At 42.2% G+C, this 20,411-nt stretch overlaps 1 protein-coding gene across 3 annotated transcripts in view; it reads right to left on the bottom strand.

The window, feature by feature from the left end:
• Cdc14a (cell division cycle 14A) overlaps positions 1 to 20,411 on the bottom strand; it is a 156,248-nt gene that overhangs the window by 13,903 nt on the left and 121,934 nt on the right. For 2 of the 3 annotated variants that reach the window (XM_051185622.1, XM_051185624.1), the window contains 5 exons: positions 19,994 to 20,153; positions 10,319 to 10,431; positions 9,031 to 9,078; positions 7,208 to 7,330; positions 5,953 to 6,506 (listed from right to left, as the gene is read on the bottom strand). In XM_051185622.1, coding sequence (XP_051041579.1) covers positions 6,038 to 6,506; positions 7,208 to 7,330; positions 9,031 to 9,078; positions 10,319 to 10,431; positions 19,994 to 20,153 — 913 coding nt within the window. In that variant the 3' untranslated portion in view covers positions 5,953 to 6,037. Of the gene's footprint in view, positions 1 to 5,952; positions 6,507 to 7,207; positions 7,331 to 9,030; positions 9,079 to 10,318; positions 10,432 to 19,993; positions 20,154 to 20,411 lie in introns of those variants that run through there. The other variant, XM_051185623.1, reaches the window with a different exon arrangement.

The following is a 20,411-nucleotide window of genomic DNA, read 5'->3' as shown; positions in this document are numbered from 1 at the left end:
TAAAATAACAACACACACTATTCTGCTTCATACGTGAATATCATTTTTTTTAAAGTGCCTACTTAAGGACCCTATTTTTTTTTTGAGGTGATTAAGTTTTCATTTACAAAACTAAATAGAGGGATAGGAGACATGGCTCAGCAGGTAAAGCACTTTCCACACAAGCCTGAATTCAAGCCCTGGAACACACAGAGAGGAGGAAAGAGAGACCTAAGTAAATAGAGTTGTCCTCTGACCTCCACACACAACTACTATGGCACACGTGCCCACAGACACACACCATACACACACAGGTGCTAAGCACAGCAGAGAGGGCTCTGACAGGCACCCTCGCTTCTGGTATTCCAGCAAGGGCTCCCTTCCACACAGACGTGGGAAGTATCTCCAGCACATCAGATTTTTCCACAGGCACAGTCAAGGACACTCTGAAAAGAACTTCAATAACTCAGGGTAAAAAACAAATTGACAAATGGAAGTGCACGAAATTCAAAAGCTTTGAGCTGGAAAAAAAAGAAAGAAAGAAAAAGAAAAAGAAAGAAGAACCTGCAGAAAGGGAGAAAATCTTAGTCAGCTATACATCTGACAGGGGCTTCGTGTCCATAAATATGCAAAGAAAAGTCAGAAAACCCTAAATTATCCAGCCAGAAAAATGGGCAAATGAATCACACAGACATTTCTCAAACACAAATGACAAGACATGCATGAAATGTCTAACGTCCTTAGCCATCAAGCAAATGACAGTCAAAACTACACTGAGATTCCATCTCACCTCAGTCAGAATGGCTGTCATTAAGACAACAAAAGGGAAGAAGAGTTGATGAGGTTAGAAGGGACGCCCTTATCCACTGATGGTGGGTATGCTGGCTGGTTTTATGTCTATCTGACACCAGCTAAAGTCATTGTGGAAGAGGGAATTGCAATTGAGAAAACACCTCCACCAACTGGCCTGTGGGCAAACCTGTGGTGCATCTTCTTGATGGATGTAGGCGAAACCAGCTCACTATGAGCGGTGGCACCCTTGGGCTGGTGGCTCTAGGTGCTATAGAAAGCAGACTGAGAAAGCCACAAGGAGCAAGTCAGTAAGCAGCACCCTTCCATGGCCTCTGCTTCAGATCCTGCCTCCAGGTTCCTGCTCAGTTTTGAGTTCCTGCTGGTAGACTACGATGTGGGAATGTAAGCTGAAACAAACTCTGCATTCCCCAGGCTGCTTCTGGCCATGTTTATCACAGCAACAGAAAGCAAGCCATCACTAATCACTAATACCATCAAGGAATGGTATTAGTGTAGTCACTATGGATACTGGTAGGACTACCATATGACTCAACTATATCACCCCCAGGGCTCTAGTCAGTACGGCACAGGCATGCTTGCACACCATGTTTACTGCAAATATCCATAACAGTTAAGACACAGAACCAGGTTAGATGTCCACCTACCATAAAAAGTATATATACACAATGTAGTTTTATTTAGATATAAAGCATGAAAAAGAGCCATTTTCAGGAAAATGGATGGAACTGGAGATCATGTTAAGCTAGATTCATAAACATGAAGGCCACATTTTGTCTCATATGTAGAATCTAGGTTTTAATATGTGCATACCAACATACATGTGACATAAAAATTGATGGAGGGGATTGCTGAGGAGAAGGAAGTAGCAAGAGAAGGTAAAGCAGGAAAAGGACAAATTGTGTTTTCTCTCTTATGCCCCACATACTCCCACACATACACACACATGCACACACACGTGCACATCTACATACACATATAAGCACACATAAGCATGAGCGCACACACACACACACACACGCACACACACACACTGGAAACAGAGGAACTACATGGAAGGAGGAGGGAAAGCAGAGGTTTGTCACAACAAAACCCATTACTTTGTACACTGAAAAGTTAATCATTTAACTGGATGTGGTGGCACATGCCATTACTCTCGGCATTCGGGAGGCAGAAACAGATGAGTTCCAGGCTACCCTGGTCTACAGAAAGAGGTCCAGGCCAGTCAGGAATACACAGTGAGCCCCCACAACAAAAACATCAAATCTCCCGGTCCTTCTTGCTTTAAAGTCCCCCACACCTACTACTCTACTTTTGCTTCCTAGTTTGGCTTCAGCTTAATCCCCAACCTGATCTTCAGCCACGCAGGCCTCCAGCTGTCCTGAGAATACTCAGGGCTCCTCTTACTAGCAATAATAGCTGACAGCACCAAGCAATACAGATAAGCAATTGCACAACACCTCCCAAGATTTTTCTCAACCAAACACTGCAACCAGTTCACTACAATGGACATCATGACATTAGCTTCAACAACTCTGTAAGTCACCAGAGCCACAGCCATATACTAATTTGAAATTTACCAAAAAGAAATTATTCCTTATCTTAAACATTCTGAAAGATTGTGCAAGCTTCACAAAACAAGAAAATTTGATTTGCCTCTGACCATTGTAATTGCAGTATTTCCCTGAGGCTTAGAGAAGTTAAATAAATTGTCAAATACCTCCATTTAAAAAAAAATTGTCAGAAGCAGGATATGAACCCAGGTAAACGTATTTTCAGAACCTAAGAACTCAGGTATAACTCTGTTCTTAATTTCCCCATTGCGTAGACCAGCCATTCTCCTCCTTCCTGCCTTCACTAGGATCCCTCACAGGCTCCTATTCATCCTCCAAAACCCAACTTACTAAAACATTAGCCCTTCCTCACAGTTTCCCTGCCCTATTGTTAAAAAAAAAAAAAACCTTTAAATATCATTTACACTTCTATCTTTTTAACCCCCTGGAACAGTACATACACAGTATAAAACCTTCCAAATACTAAGCTTAGGGATGTAATTGCCCTAGGTTCAAATTATGATTCTGTTATCTATTTACAGGACAACTTGAGCAAAAATTTAATCTCTCTATCCCTTGAGACTTTTATACATAAAATAGAAGTGATCATTCTTACCGTACTCATTCTTTAAACATCCATCCATCCTTTTATCCAATCAACATATACCTGCAGAGTGCCTACTACGTAACAGGAACCAGGCATTTAACCATAGAAATAAAGGTATCATCTCTGCTCCCACAGTGCTTACAGCCTATGGGACAAATCCACAGTCCAGAAATGCTACAACAAAGACCAAAGTGGGACACAGAGCAGCTTACAGGGGGAAACATCATGCCAGAACTCAGAGTTGGGGGTCAGATAAGGACAGGGCGATGAGTAGCAGTTCAGTGAAAAGTGTCATTAAAAATATCACATAGCAAATCTTCAAGACAGATACCACAAGCAATTTCAACTTAATAAAACACTTCCACCCCACCCACACCCTCGTCACATGCCCCCCATTTCTCAAGCACTTGAAAACTTCTCAGTCAGGAAGCAAATTGGTTTCTACAGTAAGGAGGTCACCAAACATGCAATCTTCTGCTTTTGCACAGTGGAGACAGGACTAACCCAAGAGGTCAAGATAATAAAACCAAAATCTGACTATCTTCTTAGCAGTCTGTCACAACCACAAGGATTCCTTAACATTTATTCCTGTTTTCCATGCTAAAGCAGTTAATGACAGAACAAGGAAATCATTTTTACATTTTTCTGGGGGCTGAGCTGCAGCAAAAAGTGAGAGAGCAATTGCAGCTTTCAAAAGCGATGCTAATTGTAGCTTTTAAAATATTAGACTCCCTCTAAACACCCATCCCCCTCATCCCCCAAGAGTTTCTGGGCCTTTCTTAAAGGTACAGGGAGGATATTTCCATACAGATTCCATTGTCTTACCTAAGAATTTTAAAGTGGGCTGCGTGTGTGGTAGGGTGGGGTGTACATGCCACCGTGTCTGTGTGGAGGTCAGGGGACAACCTCGGGTGTAGTCCTCACCTTCCACCTTGTTTTGTCATGTCACTGGGTTGTGGAAGCCGATGTGGAGACCAGACTAGCTATCCTTGCAAGCTCCTAGAAAGTCTCCTGTGCCTTCCATCTCATCACAGTAGCACCGAGGTTACAGATGTGCACTGCGGTCCAGCTATACTTGGGTTCCAGGGATTTGAACTCAGGCCCTTGTGTTTGCATGGGCAAGTGCTTGACTTCCCTTTGAATGCTTCTGTTGAAAGTGATTCAGTCCTGCTTGGCTCTATCTTTAGCAGCAGTGACTGGTGAAAGGCCAGTGCCGAAAAGCTTTGTGCTCCATGAATGAGGGCAGTTCCTGAGCTCCAACTTATTTCCACATGAAGTGGGAACCTCTACGTTCATTTGGACTTCCTAGCAGGCAGTCGTCAAGGGCAGAACTTAAGCCTCCACATTACAGGGGGTCACAGAAGGCTTCAGAGGCAAAGACAAAGGAAGGGAGGTCTGGCTGTATGGGGGACCTGCTTGCTTCTTCCTCCCTCTCAGGGTGAAAGAGAGGAAAGAGTAGCCATACAGGCAATTCATCATAAATGCCTTTCTTTAATGCAGCAACAGAAGAGGAGGTAGGAGTAGGGGCAACCTAATTGCCCACATTTTATAATTAATTACTGGAAAATCACCCTATTCCAGCCAAAAAGAGGGATGTGGAGGAGGAGGAAATGAAAAAAGAAGCAACTAAGCATGGAATGAGGCCAAAGTTCACTTATGTAAACATCATGGGATGCAGGAGGGGCCTGTATTGTGTAAAGAATCCAGCTCCTCCCCCAGGCTCCAATCAGCAGAGAATGGGTAGCCCACATAAGACCTTGTCAATTTACTGATGCTTCTGGCATCAAACTTTAAGTATGGATGGCACAAGCCTTTAGCAGTCTAATCCATGAGCTGTTTGTATAATTATTTACATAACACTTTTCCTGGAAATCTAAAGATCTGCAGTCAGTTCTGAAAAAGAAGCTGATCCACACAACAGTGTATGGAAGTATCTGGCTGAACTCAATTCATTCTGTGAAGTACAGGTTGTATCAACACAGTTGTGAAAGTTTAAATACATTTGCTTTTCACATCTAACTCCCACCCTGTATCCCCTAACTCCACCCCACCCCCATATTTCAAGGGACACCCTCATATAGGCTAAGGAGACTGGGTCCCAATGTGGACTAACCATGGAGGCTGTGTGTGCTGAGTGGACCACAAGAACGATTTTTCTTCCTCTCCTCATGGACCTTGTGGAGAACAGCCTTGCCCTGATGGTTGGCTGAGCATATGGCTAAAGAGCAGGGGTATGACAGAGGCAGACAGAGCCTTCCCAGGGAACCAGGCTTGTTCCTGCCCAGAGTGCAACCAACCAACCAACCATCATGCGTCTTTCATATGCTGGACATAGTTCTATTCGCCTTTTGCCCTCTCAAATGTAAATCCACATCCCATGGCTATCAGTGCTTCTTGACACAATCAAACTATTTCATTTGTAGAAAAGACTTGACCAATGGATTTTCACTCCACTGGGGCTAAGTAAAAAAGGGAGACTAGATAAAAATCTCTTTGGCAAAAAAAAAAAGAAAAAGAAAAAGAAAAAAAGCATTTGCAGTTCTCACTTGTCTCTAGAAGAGAGGTGGTGGCTAATTTTAAATGTCTTCCTAGAGGCTACTGCTCCTCCTACATTGGCAGTCCAGGTTCCTACCCACCTCTCTCTAACTGCTCAGTAGCACCTTTGTTTGCTACTTCAAGAATGGTGGGTCAGCTCCCTGCAGGAGGCCTAGTACTCGCTGCTGTGAGAAGACACTGCTCCTGCAGGCTCCACATTTCTTTACCCCAAATCCTGGCCTTGGGGAGAGGGGAAGCCACCATTCTTAACACAGGCCCAGAGCAAAGCAAATGCTATGGATCGAGTGCTTTGCCTGGTACCAGATATTCAGAAAGAATGCTTTGGAAACTGAACTGAAAAGTAACACAGCCTACAGTGTTGGTGATCTGTGGAATGAGAGCTCTCTCCCTTTTAAGGAGAAACCCACCTCACCAGAGAGAGGGAGGAAAAAGAAGGAAGGAGGAAAACCCAGTTGAAACTTGGCATTTACTTGAAGAGGAGCCAGCAGAATGTAGCGCATGGACAGTTGCACAACACAGAGGGAAGGCGTGATCAGAAGGCTTCCTTGGCACTATTAAATTTCTTTGGTGGCAGCCTCGGCTGGGAAGGCAAGGCACAAAAGTTGCATTCAGGGTTCTGAGGACCAAGAGGTGGTGTCTGTGAACTTACAGGGATAGAACGGCTCAGGAATCTCGATGAGGAGGAAGAGAGCCCCCCTGGGAACGCGGGTCTAAGGATGGTAGAGTGCTCCTCGGGCGTGGCGCTCAGAGGACCTGGGGAGCTGTTCAGGTTGCCCCCAAGGCCGCTGCTGCTGCTGTTGCTGCTGCTTCTGGTGTACTGGTTATTGTTGAGCTCAGGGTGATTTCTGCCAGGTGGCTGGGAGCTGCCCTTCAAGAAGCTGGTGAACGGGCTGGCTATAAAGGCTGCCTTGGTGGGTGAGGCAGTCTTTTTGTTCTCAGGGTCATCTGTCACGGCATTCAAGTTCCCTAGAGAACTGGCTAGCCGGGAGTTTATGGAGAAGCTGGGGGAGAAACGCAGGTTGTGGGGGGGGGGGAAGAAACAGACAACAATGTATAGTCACATATGTGAACACAGCATCATGGGAATGCAATGAAGATGACTCTGATCCACCCAGGTGACGAAACTGCTTCGTCTCTCTTGGTGACATCATCATCTGCAGCCTTATTCGTATGTGTCAAGTTTCTTGGACATGAGCAGTTAACCAAGACCCAAGAAACTGACTCAAACACTGGCTGATCTTAAAATAAAACATTTGAGAGTTGTATCTGCCAGAGGCAACGGGTAAATATTAGGAGAGTCTGGAAGGTGACTTAAGTCCAAGATTTAACCCAGACATATTCTAACACAGGATGACTATCCCTCAAGCATCTCTACCCATCTGAGTTGGTTCCCACTGTCTGGACACACAGGACAAGGAACAGGGCTGTTGTTGATGAACAGTATGGCTGACTATATTCATATCCCAGGAAGCCAAGTGGAGAGGCACTAGAAGACTGTGATGGCTCACACCTAACCATCCCTTCTGAAGCCTCACTCCTGCCTTAGAGAAAGGACCAGAAGTCCCAGAAAAATAGTGGGCTCTTCAAGGTTTATTCACTTTTTCCCAGCCCCTCCTCTCATAGACCCGCAGCCATATCCCTTGTCTTCAATAGTCCTTTCTTACCTCAGGCTAGAGCCCTGGAAGTGGCAGAGAAAAATTACCTTCTTACATTTGCGCCCGAAGACAAAGAACCTCTGTTTATCCTTTTGGCTGTCGCTGAAGGGGACAAACACACTTTGGGGGTCTTCACAGTAGACACGGATGGTTGTGGAGAAGAACTTAATCTTTGGAGGAGGAAAAAAGGACAGTGTCACACCACAACTATGCTACCTTTCTGCCTATTTCCATCATTCAGTATAAGCTCCTCGACAGCAAAGACTTGTCTCTCCACTCCCAAGGACTCAGTGGATGCCCCGTCACCAAGGTCCCAGTGGGCACAAAGGGAAAAGTGCTCCCCTGAAAAGTCACAGCTCAGTCACACCTTTAATAACAAATCTCTTTTGTCCTAGATAAATCCTGTGATGGAACTGGACTCTGCTTTCTCCTCTGTTTGGAAAGCCTCGTTCACGCGTTCCTTCACCACCCACCCTCCTAAGCACTGCTTAGTCCATATTTCCCCCTCAAACAAAAGGGGAAAGGTTATATAAGGAAGTGACTCCGGCTTTTGAAGAAGCCTGGGCCAAGCAGAACTACCCACTAAAGAACATGTGGTTAGAATGAAATCCTCAGGAAGGAAATGGCAGTGTCTTTGTCCTGCTTTATCAACATCGGCCAATCACTTCTGGTGCTCTCGCCAGGTGCCACAATCCTCGGAATTCCCACGATCCTGGGAATAACAGTGTCTGGGCACAACTCCTGAAGGACCAAGAACCTTCTCCTGAAGGACCAAGAACCTTTTTTTCAAGAGAGAAGTACTACTATTTCATCTTCTTATGGATGAAAGAGAGGGAAAAAAAAAAAAAAACAGGAAACTACACAACAATGAACAAACACACACAAAAATACGGTAAAGAGAGAGCTGACAAATGGGAGGAGATCTGAATCTTTCGAATCTCTCGCTGGGTTGAAAAAAGTAACAAAGAACTGTGTGGTTTACTGAAGACCAGAAGGTGCTGGGAGCTCAAAGAGGGTAAAGGTCATCACCACCAGCACACAGCCAAGGCCAGGGCAGGAGATGCCCTTTGAACAGTAAACATTAAAAATGAAGTTTCCTTTAGGGCTGGGGAGAAGGCTCGGTGATTAAAAACACTTGCTGTTCCTGCAGAGGACCCAGGTTTGGGGCCCCGCATCCACATGGCAGATCACAACTGCCTATAACTCCAGTTCCTGAAGGCAGAAACCAGGCAAACACACATGGTGCATGTCATGCATGCAGCCAAACATTCTTACCCATAAAATAAAATAAAATAAATGATTTTAAAATAAAGTTTAAGCCAGGTATGGTTTTAGTCTTGGCACTTGGGGGGCAGAGGCAAGCTGATCTGTGACTTCAAGGCCACTTTGTCTACAAAGTGAGTTCCAGGACAGCCAGAAAGCGATGTAGAGAAAACTGATCTCAAAAACATACAGCCAGGCGTTGGTGGTGCACACCTTCAATCCCAGCACTCAGGAGGCAGAGGCAGGCAGATCTCTGTGAGTTCGAGACCAGTCTGGTCTACAGATCGAGTTCCAGGACAGGCTCCAAAGCAATACAGAGAAACCCTGTCTTGAAAAACCAAACCAAACAAACAAAACAAAACAAAAGGAAGCTTGTTTTAAAGTCAGAAAGAAAGAGGATTTGAAAATCTATAAGCTAGGCTAAAGGTGTTGCTCAGTGATAGAGCTTGTGCAAGGCCCAGAGTTGTATCCCAACTACCAAAATAAACAAATAGATAGAAAAAGCTGTGAAGTTATGTTTATTTTCATGGGGTTTGATGCTTGGAAAATATGCCCTAAGAGTCATATATATTTACAGCAGCTAGAAGTGTGTATTTGTCAACAGTACCTGAAAGTCTGGGACACTGCCCTTTGGTGTCCTTTCATATCATCTGACCTGCAGAAATCAAAGACAAGAGCTCATATATCACCAGGTAGGTCCCCCCAGCTAAACAAAGACTACCACATGACATTTGAGTCAGAGACATAAAGATACCAAACCATCAAAAGAGAAGAACCATGCAGGTGGATATCTGCGTTCATACACTTTACAAAACGAGCCCTGATGCCAGCAGGTAACCCACGTTTGTTATTGCACCATGAATGTTACTTAGAGCATCTTGCTTTTTCAAAAGAGGTGCCATTATATCTGCTCAGTAGAGAAGTATTTCCTGATGGTGTTATCATGGAAACTGAACTCTGCACCCTGAGAAAGTATCAGAGAGCTCAAAAGAAAACTCATGTCTAAACATGGCTTCTGAGATATGTACAGGAAGGATCAGTCCTTATACATATGTATTTACTAAATTAAGCTTTCTTCCAATAAAGTGGGTCTCAACCTTCCTAATACTGTGATCTTTTAATCATATAGTTCCTTATATTGTGGTGACTCCCCAATCAGAAAATTATTTCATTTCTGCTTCATAACTATACTTATGTTACTGTTGTGTACTATAATGTACATATCTGATATGCAGAATATCTGTTATGTGGCCCCATGTAAAAGGGCTATTTGACCCCCAGAAGGGTCTCCACCCAAAAGTTGAGAACTGCTGTTCCAATATAACTTTTCCTTCTCCTATAAGATTTCTTTTGTTTTTAACCCAATCACAAGATTTCAACAGTTCTGTGGTTAGAAGTCTATTCCCAGATCTGATTTTATCAACTAATTTCAAACTTCAAACTTGAGGTGGCTTATAATTTTTCAAGTCTCAAAAATCAAAGCTGAAGGAGTGGGATATACCAAAACTTGACACAACCTACTCTACTTCACGAGCTGGCTCCAATTCAAAACCTTGGCACACCATTGAGGAACTGCCACGACAGCAAAAAAAATGTGCCTTGGAATCTCTGAATAGGACTTAGAGCAGAAATCCAGAAATAACTTCTCAGCAATTCGAGGCAGAATTCCAGAAACAGAGACGTAACAACTGTTTTCATAAGCATTTGAATTTAGGCTACTCCCAACAGTGATAATACACACAACAGCTGGGGACGAAGGCAAAAGAGCAATGCATCATGCCTCAGAAAGCACAGGTAAACTCGGTATTTGTAGAAGGATATTCTGAAATGAAGAGGAAATGTTTTACCCCCAAATGCAAGTGCACTATGAACCGAAAAGTTTAAGATGGCGCTACCTAAATGCACAGGATGGAGAGGAACGAGGCTGCCTCTGGCTTTTTAAGGCACGTAGTTTGTCTCCCTGTGTTACGTTGTTTTTCATTTCCACGTCTTCGTCTTCTAAATTACTCTGAAAAACAGGCAATGTCCCATAGAAAGGTCATTACAAACAGTTTGGCTTTACACCAATTTCTTAATAGAGTGCAGATCATCTACAGTTATAGATAGCAGCATGGGAATGGTCTCGCTGTAGATTAAGTCATTTAAATGTGTTATGAATTCAGCAGTAAGTACCTACTATGGAACACTCGGCATTAAATATGTAGGTCAAATTCCAAATCAAAACAAGTGTGAGGCTGGACCTGGATATAGGAATGTTTAAAGTCTATCTGTGACAACGGATCACAACCAAAGAGACTCGTGTGTATACACTAGGCTTTGGAAAACAGCCTGGCACAACCCCGATCTATAAAAACATCATAAATGTTTCCAGGTGTTACAGGAGCCACCATTGCAAATCTCATAACCTATCCATAAGCATGCATGATAAAATAACTGAAGACATCTACATGGTCACTTTCTGCATTAGTTAACCTTCCAAGAAGCACTCAAGCCCTCTCAGGAGTTAAAGGGCCAAGGGTACTCAATCGGGAAACCATGTTTCCTGCTGAGGTTCCTTAATTTGAAAAGTATAGTGGCTGGCTAGTGTTTCCCTGTGGTAACTCAAGAGGAAGGGCTTCCCATGGTAACTCAAAAGGAGCCCCATGGCGAGACAGAAGAGCTAGCACCCCCATGTGCCATAATCAGGAAGTAGAAGATGAAAGGTCTTTTATATTAAAAAAATTTTTTTAATTATCTTTAAAATAAATTTTGGTATTTAGAAATACAACAGTGGAATTGGCAGTATGGTCTGCCGAGGTTTGGGTAAAAGTGAAATGGAATATTTTTTTTTCTAGAATTCTATTTTCATGTTTTAAGTCATGTTTATATACCAGAAAATAAAACCCACTCTAAAAGATATGTAGCTAAATAAAATGAATAGGATATTTAAAATAATAACTACATGTGGGGTTTTTATTTCACTAAGTGGCAAATTTTAAAATACCAGATTTTTTTCTTTCATTCTGAGGCCTGCCCCACCATGATCAGCAAGTTACACACTTTTTAAAATTATGACAGATTTCAAAAACATAAAATAATACAACAAACGGCCACACACCTAGCTATCTGCATTTAACATGTTGCTTTTACTTTATTCCTTTAGTTTAATAAAGCCTCACTCTTACAGAAGAAAGCAATGCATACATAGTCCCAGCTCACCCTCCCTGCAGAAGAAAACTGTGTCTTTTCTTAGAAGGGGGAGGAAGAACAGTGTTGCAGCCAGCAAAGCTAGAGGGATGGAACCATCAGGGTCATGTTTGGTCCTCGACATGCCCCCATTCCTCCCTTTTGGAATGGTGATGTATATTCTGTGCTATACTATGTGAGAAGTATATAGTTCGCCTTTTGGCTTATTGTCAAGAGACTGTCTTGAATCTCAGAAGAGACGACTCAAGACTTTTATACAGTTTTGGAACTGATGGACTATGCAGACTTTTGAACATGGGCTGAATGTATTTTGCATTATGATATGGCTACAAGCCTATGGCAGCCAGGGAAAGGAATGTGGTGGCTTGAATGAGAATAGCCTCATAGGCTCATTTATTTGAATACTTGGTCCCCAGTGGGAAAAACTGTTTTGGAAGGATTAGGAGGTGTGGCCTTATTGGAGGAGGGGTGGGGTTTGAAGTTTCAAGAGCACACATGTTTCTGGGTCAGCTCTCTCTCTCCTCTCCTCTTCTCTCTCTCCTCTCTCTCTCACTCTCTCTCTCTCTCTCTCCTCTCTCTCTCTCCCTCCCTATGTCCTAAGGTTGCTGTCTTAAGGATTTAAGCTCCAGAGCTATGCCTGCCTGTCTGCTGCCAGGCTCCCCACCATGATGGTCATGGACACATTCACTGGAAGCTATAAACTCCCAACAAACTCTTCCTTCTATAAGCTGCTGTGACCATGGTGCTTTATCATGGCAACAGAAAAGTAACTAAGATAGAGAGATGCATAAATAAATCACACATACATACATGATAGTTTGATAGATGACAAACAATAAAGTATATATACTTAGCAAACATTTGCCTTTAGAAATAAAATACAGACAAGCCTGAAAAATGTTAAAGCATCTACAGATTTACTATCAAATGCCAAAAAAAAAAAAAAGAAAAGAAAAGAAAAGAAAAGAAAAGAAAAGAAAAGAAAAGAAAAGAAAAATCTTGGCACATGTTCTCCAGAATTTTACTGTGCTATGCACACATTCCCCTCTCACCTGTTACCCTGACACTTTCCTGCCTTACAAAAACAGGTTATATTACATGTGTGGCTTTGTAAGTTATTATTAAAAATGCACATTTATTATGGTGTTCCAGGACAAATGAAAAAGAACCTTGCATTGTCATTTTATGGCCCCATAACATTCTGTTGTCTAGACATACCAAATTGCTTCTTTAACAAATACTTTAGGTCAGATTGTTCTCTGCCCCTCAGCACTGTACAAAGCTTTAACAAACACATTCTAGATGCAAATGATTGTCTAACACTGCCCAAGTACTGTGAAAGAAAAGTTCATGAAGTGCAATTCCTAAGCTCATTTTAAAGCTATCTTCTAAATGTTAATATATCGCCCTCCAGACTATATACTCACCCTTCACCTAGCAAAGAGTTAGAGTTCATCTTTAATATTTGATAGATTAAATAGCACCCTAATATGTAAATTCACATCATTTCTAGGGATGGAGACATGTTTTGTTTTTAGGAACCAGGAGGTTTTCATAATTTTTGTGTATATACATTGCATTCAGTGTTCTGCATGTGTTTAGAAATGTATGTGAGTATATTGCAAACATTTCCTTCTAGCTGCTCCATGGTTGGAGAATTCAGGGGAAGGAAAGGACCAAGAATGAGGCAGACCGTTAAGTGGCTTCTATAATATGAGAGAAGGTAGCTTAGATTAGGATGCAGCAAACTGCTTAGATGGCAAGATGTGAGGAAGAAGGCAAAGTGAGGAAAGATCTAAACATGCAGGATAGGTCTGAAGAAACCTAGCAAAGAATAGACCATGTCATTATTTATGCACAGATTTTAGGGTATTTGAGGGACTAAAAGGTACAGAGGTATAATCACAAAACAATCAGTAAGCAAATTAACACTTTTTTTGTTTGTTTGTTGTGTGTGTGTGTGTGTGTGTGTGTGCGAGTGTGTGTGTTTGGTTTGTTTTTTTTTTTTTTTTTTTTTTTTTTTTTAGGCAGGGTTTCATCCAGTCCTGAATGGCCTCAAAATTGCTATCTAGACAAAGCTTGCCTGGAGCTCCTGAGCCTCCTGCTTTCTGGCCTGCCAAGTGGTGGGCTGGTGCTACTATGGTCAAATTCTTAACAAAAATCTTACACAATGTCATTCAAAACACTATTGCATTGCATTGTATTACACAGTCTTCAAAACTACAAAACCAATGACAACTCTACAGGAACAGATTCTTGCCTCCTGAGCTACAGAGTTAAACATATGGACATGACTGTAACTGAGCCCCGTATTTACTAGGAAATCACCTCTGTAATATAACCAGATCACAGAAGCCTAGGGTGAGAGTGGGGAGTCGGGGAGAAGAACAAATGAGAGAATTCAACTCTACACACTGTGAGGCATACATCAGTCCCGTGAACTGGTCGGTAGGCAGCTGGTGGTTTGAGGACTTCGCTCATGAGGTGCCATTAGGGTTCTGTATTGGTTACTTTCATGTTGGTGTTATTGAAATACCCAATAGTACCAATTTCAGGTAAGAAAGGCTCATTTGGGCTCACAGTTTCAGAGAAATCCCAGTCTACCACAGTGGGGAAGGTGTGACATGCAGTGGAGTCCTGTGACAAATGACAAATGCGGGGAGCCCAACTTTGGGCTTTTCTTACTCTGAGTTGACCCACAGCCTGTTGGAGATCAATGGCAAAGAAGTCTGACCCTGAGGGAGGCCTCACCTCTTGGCCCCCATAAAGATAATGGGCTTTATTTTACCTTACCAGTTCTATGCAAACAAGACAAAATATCATCATACTAAAAGAGTGCCCATAGCTATAGACAGATAAAGTAATAAAACGGTAGCAGACTATGCTGCAAGGGAAGTTGTTGAATGTGCCATTATACAAAGAACTTAGATAAAATGTAGTGTTTTGGGGAATAAAGATGAGAGATTCTATCTTAAAAAAAAAAAAATAGCACTGGTATTTGAAACAGAAGTAAGTAAAAGCAGAAGTCAAAGGATCCGAAGACAGATAAGGAAAGTGGATTGTTAGTAAATGTAAAGTTTGGGTGGTAAAGATGGCTGGGTCACTAGTGCCAAAGTTCTTTTCAGCATTCAGATGTTGAACCTGTACGGTGTCAAAGTTCGGGGAAGACAAAGGTATCTTCACAATAAACTGCTGAGATCAGAAGGAAGATTGGGTTTCAGAAGCTGGAAGGGTGGCATAGCCTGGGCACTTGCCTAGAATACGCAAGGCTCTGGGTCGCATCCCAACACCACAGAAGGGAAAAAGGGAAGGACAGAGGGGGAAGAGAACTGGGGAGAGGAAGAGACGAAGGAAGGCAACTGAGTTTGGGTTCTTAGATCTTACCAAATCTGTCCTCACTGCATTGAAAGCGGGACTGTGTCCACATCACCAACTCCCTAGCCCTTTATTCTAGTCTTCTGTGGACCTCAGCAACAGCTTCCAAACTAAATCCAGAAGACGTGCCCTAAAATTTCAATCTGGATGCTACCACTTCCCTTCCTGTAGCTTCTGGTGGCTTCTGGTGACATTCAAGTGGGAACAGAGACACCTGAGACTAGAAGCAAAGTACTTGAAAGTAAGGCCTTAGAGATGTGCTTTACTTAAGGAATTTTCTAAAATGTGCCCAGTTCATGAGCATTTGATGGGCTTAATAAAAATAGTTCAGAGACATAATTCTCAAAGATGTGGCACTACTTTCTTACCGAGACAATCATAAATCCACATAAAGTTGGCTGTTTCACATCATCAGCATCTGCATCGAATGAGCATCTCTAAGTCAAGAGCATCTACGAGTTAGTAGATGGATGCTTGAATACAGCCCTGGAGAAGCTAAATGAAAGGCTGAGCTTATTGTGACTCTGGGAGAAGTTTCAGGAGGAGCTGTGTCATGTGTGTGATGTATTAGAGTCACACTGGGAACTCATGGAGGAAGTCTGTGAACCACTATGCCTAAGTTCAAAGGACAATTCCGTACAGACTGTGTGTGTGGTACCTTGGGTGGGTGCCCACCTTCCCCTGCCTCTGCTATGTCTTTCTCAAAGGTCCTCATTCCAGTGTCTATGCCATATGGTTACACGGTTAATCCATGTAAGGTGCTTAGAATGGTTCTTGGCACACAGTGGGTGGTTGTCACCACTAAACTCCTAATTTAGCTTAAATATTTGTACTTTAAATAAAGCTCTTCATATTCCTTCTGGCCACTTTCTCCTAGAATTCCAATCCACAATGGCTTCTTATCCCCTGAACATCACAGAGAAATCTTATTTTTGGTATTATTTTGTGCTTCAACATGTGATGTCATCGTACCGTTTGGGTTAGTGCCAATTTCGCATGTCTGTTCTCTTTTATTCTTGGATACAAAAGACTGTGCAGTCCAGAATTCAAAACATGATGGGAACAGGTTAAAACCCTCAGCATGGAAGAGCACAGCTCAGCAGGACCATGGGGGGGGGGAGGGAAAAAGAGGGGACAGGGAACAAGCTTCCCCTAATTGGGGGGGGGGGGGTTGTGGGAGGAGGACACAAGCTACCCAAACATGGGGATGGGGGGAGGTGGAAAAGCTGCCCCAGTAGGGGTGGTGAGTGTAATTCACAGCACTGAAGGCCAGGTTCCACAAGGGCACAACTTTAACGTTGAAAGATTCCTCACAACCCTGAGTGTGCAAAAAAAAATTCGCCACGAAGGCCCAGCCAGCCTTTCTAGCTACTGCTTGTTTGCTTTGATTCTGGCACTCTAATTCAGTCACTAAGGTGTTTCCTAATTACCAATCACAAGAAAACAGCTGTAGAACCACAAAATCAAACGTAAGTGAAATTCTCTGCTTTCACTCTCCTTTTTTTTTTTTTTTTTTTTTTAATAATGGTAACTTTTATAGAGGTAACTAATAAAGGTAGCCTTTTGTGCTTGACATACAAAGTCAATAAATCCAGAACTGCCATGGGCCCCTCCCTCACACACCAGTACAGAATGTGAAGCACATGAAAATCCTTACAGCTTCTTATGTTTCCACTTGAAATTCACAAACAATAAACACATCACCAGCTCTATCGAGTCCATTTAATTTCCCCTTTGTGAGATGTTCCAAGGCTAGTACTAGAAAAACACATCTAGAAAAGACTCTAGATGTATTCATTGTATAAGGCATCAATTATGTGTGTCATAGCCCAAGGCCCACATAGACGCCACCTGTTATAGTATGGATGTAACACACAGGCTGCTGTGTTTGGAGACTTGGTCCCCACCTGGTGGTACAGTTTGGGAGGATGTGGAGCTTTCAAGAGGTGGGACCTGGTTAGAGGAAATGGTCTGCTAAGCAGGATGGGGGAAGGCGGAAGTTGAGCTTTAGAACCCTGCCCAACTTCCAGGCCTAATTTCTCTGCTTCCTGCTGGCTGTGACAGGAAGAAACAGCTGTCTTATACTCTCACTGTCATGGAAACACCCAACATGGCCATGCCTTCCCTGCAGTGATGGATTCCATCTCTTCAAACTAGGAGCCAAAATAAGCAGTTGATATCCAATTGCACTCTGCCACCTGAGGGGCTTTTGTTTTGTTCTATTGTTTTTCATTTTCTTATTCCAACTGTAAGAAGAAAACACTGATGAATGGCTAAAATGAAAATAACTATTGATGGTCCTTACCAAAAGCCACAGATTTGTGTTTCCCCAAAGTTCATATGTTGAGATTCTACCCCACAGTGATGGTATTTAGAGTTGGAGTCTCTCAAGCGTGGTTAGACCATGAGGCAGCCCTCAGGAGTGGACAAGGTTCCGGAAAGCTGCCTCTCGCCTTCATTCTATGAAGACCAGGAGGATGTACCACCTATATCCAGAAGATAGGCCCCCATCAGACAGTGACTCTGCCAAGGCCTTGCTTGACCTTAGCCTCCCTTCCTCCAGAATGTCTTAAAATGAATTACTGTTGTTCATAAGACACGCAGTTTCCAGTATTCTGTTATATAATCTTAAATAAACTAATCTGGGGAAGAAACATCTAAATATATATTTCAAGATGATATATTTTAATTTTCAATCATACTGCATCCCTTAATTTTCCCATGGTAAAGGATAATTAGTCCTGAGTCGAGCAAACAAGAATATAAAAATGGGTGAGAATGGTTGGCTAGATCAGTGGTTCTCAACCTATGGGTCACAACCCCAGTGGTAATGATTTCTCAGGGATCTCCTATGACTATCAGAAAACAGATAGTTACAGTTACAGTTACAATATTACAGTTACAAAGTAGCAATGAAAATAATTTTATGGTTGGGGGAGTCACCAATTGAGAACCATTGGGCTACATAGTAATTTAAGAGACAGTAATTTAGAAAGCATTTGTTGGTAAAAGGTAGCTGTGTTCCTCAGAGAGAGATGAATGTTACACTGGTCTTTTCCAAAGTCACAACCCAGAACAAGAAAGAAAGGGCATTTTTGTTTAGCAATATTAGCTCATTAAAATTTAATTTAGATCCTTCATTTGCTTCTCATAGTCCAGACTGCAACAGAGGCAAGAAAAAGTCAACAAAGGCTCTGTTGGCTAAGATTTACATTTCCTCAGGACAGATGACTCAAACAATAAACTCAGCCACTCCATCTATGGCTGTGCTGGGCGACAAACACAAGATTTAAAACCAGCTCCTTCAGCAGTCTCCATCCTGTGTCCTAGAATGAAGCTCCCCTCCCCCTCACAGAGCCCAGGATGTGTCTCTGACTAAGAGAAGCCTTGGAGAGATGCCAAGCGTTGGTTTGAGACAGCTATGCACTCTTCCATGTGGGCTCTTGGAGGCTAAGCTGCCTCGTCTGGCTCAATGAAGCACCCAGCTTCTTTGTTGCTTAAATATTTCACCATGTATGTAAATGTCCAAAGTTCCAAAGCTAACATCAGCTATCTTCCTCGACGACTCTGCACCTCTCTTCCTGAATTAAGTTTGCTGGCTCTGCCTAGTTTATATAGCCAGTTTGTCCCGGGCATCCCTTACCATTGTCTCCCCAATTCTGAGATTAGAGGTGGCTACCACAGCTTCCCAGTTTTTCTGTGGCTTCTGAGGATCTGAACCCCAGTTCTCACACCCACAAGGCAACAGCTCTACCCACTGAGCTGTCTCTCCAGTTATTTCCATTTCTTTTGCCTCTTAAGGAATATAAAAATATATCCCAAATTCATAGCTTTATCTCAGGAACAATGTTACTCAAAGAGTTAAAGTAGGGTCAGAGATGATGGCTTGTGCCCATAATCCCAGATTTGGGAGGCCGAAGCAAGTGTATCACCCTTTCTTGGGAGAACTGGGGGTGGAAGGACAAGCTAAACTAAGCATTGAATGCCCATTCCTGAAAGTGATTTCACTACTCAATAATTCAAGGCCCTTGAGCAAATCATATTTTTGGATCTCTCATTTCTTATCCACAGAAAAGAATTAGAACAAATGATACTTAGTACAACTAGTACAGTTGCTTCCAGCTCCCAAAATGCTCAGGCTCTAAATTCTTTGTAAGTCACTTCCTGCTACTTCAGAGGTAATAAGGAATAATAGAAAAAAGGAAAAAAAAAAAGAGTGTGAAATCAGACAGACACATATTGAATCATGCCTTAAAACACATCTCCAGAACACAATTTCCTTAATATAAAGCAGAGATATTGCTGAATTCACTGAGTGGTAGTGCAGATTAGATCAGCCACTAACAGTGACTATTTAAAGTAGTTTGTTTAGTGAAGAAACTGGATGAAACAAGTTGTCCTAACTCTGCTCTCTCTCTGCACTCTTTAGAAATCAAAGTGAATTGGGGGCTTTCAAAGTACCACTTGTGCTGGGTACGGTGTCTGTAAACACAGCATCAAACTTTTTCTTCTAGCTATCTATTTCTGTTTCAAACAGAAACTTTACTTTTCTGTTGCCTTTCCATAAATATTCTTTACATCAGAATCTCTCGGTTTATAATTTTTCCTTAAATTATGACTTAATTTCCTCATTTATAAAGACAACTGGTTGCTTTATTCTGCTTTGTATTCTAAAGGTCAATGACTCCAAGCTTAGAAACTTAGCTCAGGGAATAGGTAAGATCTCTGGCTGGGCTGGTGACATGTCTCAGCAGGCAAAGATGCTTGCCGCCATGCCTATGGCAGCCTCAATTTGATCCCCAGAACCCATGTGATAAAAGGTGAGAACCAATTCCCAAAAGTTGTCCTCTGACCACCACATGTGTAATATAGCGGGGCATAAACACACACACACACACACACACACACACACACTTAAAAAAGACAGAAATGATAGATCCATATGTTCAGTGGGGAAACATGAAGAATACTGGTGTTAAGGAGACAGGCTCCTCCTGGGGAAAACTCACCTCTCCAAATCTTTCCACGTTCTGTAATTTAGATAAGTTTCCACCAATAGACATATCATCCAAGCTAGAAATAATTTTATTAATACTTCCTTCACTAGAAGGCCTATTTTTCAGTTTGGATCGAAAAATGTCTCCTTGGACCCACAACGATGCTTGTTTTCTGTAAAAATGAGAGAAAATAAAATATTGAAAATAAGCTATGATCATCATCTCAATGCTATGATATCTAACAAGAAAGGTATTAACAAAATAGTCAACAATTGAAGTAGAAAGGTGATGGAATATGCTATCCTATTTCTGAATAAATTAAACATTTTAATTTATTCATTTAATTTAAACATTTAAAAAATGAAATTTTAAAAAATATGAACAATCTCTCAGAAATCTATCCATACCATTTACTAATGCATCAGGCTGT

Source organism: Phodopus roborovskii, unplaced genomic scaffold (genome assembly GCF_943737965.1).
Source record: "Phodopus roborovskii unplaced genomic scaffold, PHOROB, whole genome shotgun sequence".
NCBI lineage: Eukaryota > Metazoa > Chordata > Mammalia > Rodentia > Cricetidae > Phodopus > Phodopus roborovskii.
Note: the sequence above shows the minus strand (reverse complement) of the source record. Positions and strands in the feature narration are given on the sequence as shown.